The sequence below is a fragment of the Priapulus caudatus genome, unplaced genomic scaffold (assembly GCF_000485595.1).
Source record: "Priapulus caudatus unplaced genomic scaffold, Priapulus_caudatus-5.0.1 Scaffold151, whole genome shotgun sequence".
Classification (NCBI taxonomy): domain Eukaryota; kingdom Metazoa; phylum Priapulida; class Priapulimorpha; order Priapulimorphida; family Priapulidae; genus Priapulus; species Priapulus caudatus.
Window position 1 is genome coordinate 102,430 of NW_014577212.1, and position 6,378 is coordinate 108,807.

The 6,378-nt window shown below is 41.2% G+C and overlaps 1 protein-coding gene across 2 annotated transcripts in view; it reads right to left on the bottom strand.

The window, feature by feature from the left end:
- LOC106806277 (E3 ubiquitin-protein ligase RNF13-like) overlaps positions 1-6,378 on the bottom strand; it is a 17,024-nt gene that overhangs the window by 9,014 nt on the left and 1,632 nt on the right. Inside the window, exons 3-6 of one of the 2 annotated variants that reach the window (XM_014808156.1) lie at positions 5,049-5,174; positions 3,847-3,931; positions 2,379-2,463; positions 983-1,103 (exon numbers count right to left, since the gene is read on the bottom strand). In XM_014808156.1, the coding sequence (XP_014663642.1) occupies positions 983-1,103; positions 2,379-2,463; positions 3,847-3,931; positions 5,049-5,174 (417 nt within the window). Of the gene's footprint in view, positions 1-982; positions 1,104-1,166; positions 1,273-2,378; positions 2,464-3,846; positions 3,932-5,048; positions 5,175-6,378 lie in introns of both variants that reach the window. The other variant, XM_014808157.1, reaches the window with a different exon arrangement.

The window sequence follows — 6,378 nt, forward strand, 5'->3', positions numbered from 1 at the left end:
AATTATTGGCACTATGTGTCCTTAACAAAATATTTATTTTAATTTTTCCCAATATCAAATTTTTTGGCAAAGCGAAGAAGGCAAAGCACTATTTCGAGTGATAACACAGAGATGGCCGAGAGTTATACACTGCTATCACATTTTTTTCATATCTAGGGATATATATCTTGCTAAAAATCACAATGAGCCTTACTCCATCTGTATGGTACCGACCAACACCCTTGGCTCATAGCCTATAGTGTAGTACTGCTTGAGAAACTGAAAAACTCCTAAAACTTGTAAGATTTTGTAAAACTTTGTAAGAACTTTGTAAGAACCTGTAAACTTGTCTCTCCGACGCTCTGCATGCGATTATATACTACTCCAAATAATTCAGTCTCTCCCCCATGTCTGACCATTGGTCAGACACTTGATTTCTTCTGTTCGTTGATTCGTTAACTAAATTATTTCTACATGGTACACTATTACGTAGTTATGGTGTACTGGACTGTGCTGCCATGATGGCGACTAGTGAAATTCTACTGAACTAAAAGGTATCTATCACTTTGGGGGAATGACATTGCCAAGCCCCCTATATGGTATGGAGAACTTCTGAACTCGATCGTCACCAACGTATCACATGTGGTCAACACGCACGCTTGCCGCGTATTCCTGGCCTGCGCGCGACCAACCCGTGCTAACCTTCCGTAATGAATTGCCGCTACTTGCTCGCAAATGCCGCAATATTATTCAACCATGCGCTCGCAGTAGCGCAAACATCTATACATGTGTCACCAGTATCTTCTCAAACTAAACTCTACTTTCTACCTTCTAATAACTCTACATTACATTAACACTGTTACAAAATATCTGTGTACTTTGTAATAAATGCTTCCACCAACATGCACACAGAAACATCTCACCATCACCTCAGAGTCAATACTGCTTACCCGCAGGAAAGGACAACATCTGCAAAGCCGTAGTCTTCGCTCACAAAACTCACCATTCCTACCATCAGTATGAACATGCCAAAGGAGGAAACAGCAACAGCTACGAAGAATGGAATGAGATAGGATAGTACATCCATATCCTTCCACCAGTTTCTCACCAGCCTTATTTCGGACCTATATCCAGGCAGACAGTAAAAATAGATAAGCAACCAGGTGATAGCATCTTAAAAAACTTACCATGAATATCAACATTATTATGAAGCAAATGCCGACAACAACAGCAAATGGCAGCAGGTAGCTGTCAAAGTCAACAGGGAAGTCAGGGGTCAGGGTCAGATAGTACCTGCCAAGGAAAGAGAAGCACAGTATGAACTGTAAGGCGGGAAACTTATCACATCTGCTCGACATCGTACCCTGACAGATAAGATCTTTAAAAAAATCCACGAGCATGAGCATGACAAGGTTAATAAACCAGGTTAAGTGCATATCCAGCCACACCTACATAGTTTTCTGTCATTCTGCCATTAAGTACATCAACAAGAAAATTTTCTGAATAGTGAAGCACTAACAAGCATGCCACACACAGAGCAAATTGATATTAGAAGCATGCAATTAAGCTCATTGATAGCAGAGTGAAAAAGAAATTTCCTGCCTTACAGTCCACCAGGACAGGATGTTAATACAAAAGACAGTGGTTAACATAAAGAGGAGCGAAAATGAGTAGACAGGATAGAGAAACACAAACGAATGCAAGTGTATGCATAAACACATACAATATATAATAACATTCGACAATATATATTTAGCCGGACAGGATGTTAATACAAAAGGCAGTTGTAAACATAAAGAGTAACGAAAGCAGCTGGAACAAAGTCTGTTAAAGAAACATGAACGAACTAAATTTCATCCATGTTTACACTGTATCAAATAACTGTGCACAATTTTGTTCTGAAATCACCTCAATGACCACTGGAATATCATGTTTGCATGCATGCACTAGTGTCCAGAAACCGTGGATATGCACATGCACTAGTTTCAGTAAACATGCATATTTGTACATTAGTACATAAAATGTGTACAAGCAGATGAACTGGTGCACACTAAATGTATGCAAGCACAGCCACTAGGGTTGAGCATATATATACATGCGCATGCATTAGTTTCTATCTAACTCTAACATGTGCAAAAATGCACATTCGTTGATGCTCATTAATCTGTGTGCACTATTGGCAATCAAATGTGTGCACAGGGAAAAATTTGTGACTATCCAACGTATTAAAGTCCACACGATAGAGTCATACTTTGTATACACACAATTACAAATAAAATGTGTAAATGTGTCAGATGTTAAGACCAAATATCAACATTTTCCTGGGACTACACAGACCTTTATAGCACATAAGCAGTGTGCTGTCATGCTGTAATAGAAATACCACCTGTCATACTCACTTAGTCCAGTACTGGTAGTTCTTGATAAGGTAGAGGCCATCTGTCTCTCCAACGAATACAGATGGTATAATCACACTGGATGCATCTGTAAAGGCATTCAGCAAACGGGTGTTACTTCGCAAATCTGCTCAATGGTTAGCTAACCAAATAGATCACCATGCATTTCCAACTCCATATATTGACATATGCGCTTACCCCTACCTCTGCTCATTAAACTTTGCAATGAATTGTCAAGATTCAGTCATTCAGTGATTGAACACGTTATACTGTGACAAGCACAACGTGTCAATACTCAACTTCACACCCGATTATTCCTCCAGACTCTATTTTATTTAAAAGCACCATGCTGCCCATGCATATGAGATTATTATATCTTCATTCATAACACTATGTACACAATAAAAGCATGTACAAAATAATTTACTTTTATTTTGACCAAAGCAAGCTGCGTTAAATTTGCATACAAAGGGTTTCACACACGAATGATGCATTATCTAATATATATTTGAGTTCGTATGTATGTATGTATCTTCCCTATAGGCGGCCAAACCGCCCAAGCGATCTGGATGCAATTTTCACAGAGCCATTTCTTATACCCGGGGAGTGTTCCTAGATGGAAAAAACCTGTCAAACCGTCAAACTCACCGAAAAATCCGTGAAAAACTCGTCAATTCGTGAATCTTCACACAATGTCAGCACTGACTGTACAGTGCTGCCACACTGAGAAAAATCGATTCCCTCACCTCATCCGGCTGCTGGTATTGTGAAACCGAAACCAATACTAAAACACACCACAACCAGCACCAGTTTTACCAGTTCAGAGGTACTACTCACTCAGCTCAGAGGTTCAGTTCAGATGCTACGATCGCAGAATGCATTTTACCATTCGAAAGCTATGCAGTTTCTGATTCAGTAGGAAAATTTCTTCATTTCAATGTGCATGGTTGCGTGTCTCTCTCTACCTATACTATGAGCAGGTAATAATGACAAATTTTTCATTATTAGCTCCTGATACTATATTCCTTTTATTCATGCTACGATCTCACAATGGATAGCTGTACGTGGGGAGCTCAAGAGTTGGAGACGCCAGGAATCTCTACATATTTGCACCAGAGAATAAGACGAAAAACATTCTTTATCAAGAGGCTTTCAAATGAAAAGTCCAACCCATTTCTACATGCTGTTATAATAATTTTTTCTCATTTACACCATATTACTATTATGTCCCAGGGGTTCTAAGTTCGGTTGTGCTGTCATATAAATGGCATACGTAACAGCAGTTTTTCGTTTTTCCCATGCTTATTATCTTATTACACTCATTTCTAAATATTAATATTGTCTGCAATGTTATTGTCGATTTTTACCCAATGTTCCTATTCTGTCCCATTATTATAGTACTATGAATTAGTAGCACGATTTTACCCAGCGCAGCGGGTAACCGCAGCTAGTGACATAATAAATCACTTGCCATATGAGTACATAGGTAGGAGCTCATCAGATCTGTCATTGTACACTATCGCAGCACCATAGCCAGCCAACTGTGCATGTATTACCTGTAACAAGGCAGTCATTTATGAAAACCAGCAAGCACACGACAACAACAACACTGTAACAACCAACACGGCAGTAACCCTCTCGATAGTGCAATAAACATTTGCTTAGTGATACATACTGTTTACTTGTGTTCTGATTATACATATTCCTTAAGCCCGCCGCACACGCTGTGGAACTTGCTGCGCCATCGTCCACACTCATCGTCTTGACGATGGCGCAGCAAGTTCCACAGCGTGTGCGGATGCAAAATCCCTCGATCTGCGTCGGGTGGAAAATATCACCCGTGTTTGATATTTTCTTCCACGTGTGGAAGTTTGAACAGGGTGTGCGTAGTGGCTGTGTCAATTTCCACACTCAATTCGCATTGTTCGCTTGATTGTTCGCTTGGACGCATTGTATTTTTTTTCTCAGCTCGCAGCTTGCATAGAAGCATGTCCAAGAACTGATCGATCAAACGTCATGTGAACGCTCTCTTCAACGGCGCTTCGTGTCCAAGCAAACAATCAAGAACAATGCGAATTGAGTGTGGAAATTTACACAGCCACTCCGCACACGCTGTTCAATCTTCCACACGCGGAAGAAAATATCAAACACGTGTGATATTTTCCACACGATGCAGATGGAGGGATTTTGCATCTGCACACGCAGTGGAACTTGCTGCGCCATCGTCAGGACAATACGTGTGGACGATGGCGCAGCAAGTTCCACAGCGTGTGCGGTGGGCTTTACGCTCTAAAAATGTGGTAGTGCAGAGTAGATATATAACTGCATCATAAAAACTGACATCGTTAGCAGGCCTACTAAGTTGTTGCCATAAAGCCTTTTTATTGGAACTTGCCTCTTGGTCATCTTGTAAACCATTCAGAATTAAAGTTGCACATCTAAACATGACTGAGATTAAGGTAGACACCACACAACTTTACAATCTTTACAACAATATTATCTGGTTACAGCAACAAGTTATCTGGCTTGAGCAACCAATCACATTAAAGTAGGTGCACTTGGCCACCCAGTAGTAACACAATTAAAACTGTGAGTGTTCAGGAAAAGTCAAAGTGAAAAGCTATATGCGAATTGCACCACCGCATGTACGATCTTTCGACTCAACTCCCGAACCTTTTTGTCAAAGTCACAGTCCCCGCGCATGATTATGGCAATCCATGGTTTGTTGGTGGAGAAGTTTGTTGGTGGAGGGGTGATCACGCTGCATCCATTCCTCGGCTCCACGTAGACCATGCAACCCTGCAGTAGTCAGCATTTTCCTTGAGTAATAAAACCTTACAAGATAGTCAGGGAAATGTTAAATTTGACTGCCCAGAAGAAGGGAGGGTAGGAGTGGAGTGCACTAGTGAAGTAGTACAGTGTACCCCCACTTTATTAGGCCTCAGATAAATGGCTGCAGCGCCTAAACGACATGCGACTTCGCAAAAGCAAGCCTTACACATGTTACTTTACTCAAAGGAGATTGGACCTTGGTTAAATAGTATATATTTTCTGCAGAACAAAGTTCCTTCTTTAGCAAACATTGTACAACAATCCTAACTGAAAGCAAATTGACTCGGCTTTTCAGCGGATTCTAAACGTAATGAGCTCACAAAACATTTCTAGAGCTATAAATTTATGTATTTTATGCAGTGTGTATTGTACAGTGCATTTTGTGGAAAGTTCAAGTCATCATGCATGTGCAACAGGAAATGTGTTCACCCCCTAATCGGAACATTTTTATGGTTCCTGACTTTTCCTGAAAATCGTGGCCAATGTTGTTAATAGTAGACAAGTAATTTAACAGTACAGCCGCTGTCATGTACATGCTTATGTACACATACGGTATTCCCTCAAATAATAGCCCCTGCTTGAATAAAGGCATGTGTGATTAAAGGGCCGGACACACCAGGCGATTGCATCGGGCGATGGCATCGGCCGATGGCATCGCCGTGAAAATCGCCTGGTGTGTCCACTCAATCGCCGCCGATTTCATCGCCCGATGCCATCGGCCGATGCCATCGCACAGATCAAAACGTTTTGATATTATCGCCGCCCGAATCATCAGCCGATGCAATCTGCCCGATGCATATCGCCTGGTGTGTCGCGACCGGCGATAACAATACGCGATTGTACAATTCCAACAGCCCAATCAAGAGGTTGTTCATGAACCTGACGGCACACGCTTAATTCGACCAAAAATGGCAACTTCATGGAGCAGCGAATAAATTCCATGTCAATAAGTTATTAAATACTCTCATGCTCGACTCGACGACCACCCACGGGTTAACCCAGTGGGTAGCGGTTCTCCCACCGTTTACTGCGCTTCCATTTTTTTATTTTTGTTCGTCGTAAAGTCGTGATATAAACTTGCCCATTGCAATGGCAACGTTTCCCGTTTTTTCTTAATTTAATTTTCTTCTGGACGCTTGCAATTTTGTTGTTACCCCCCTCTCTTTCTCTC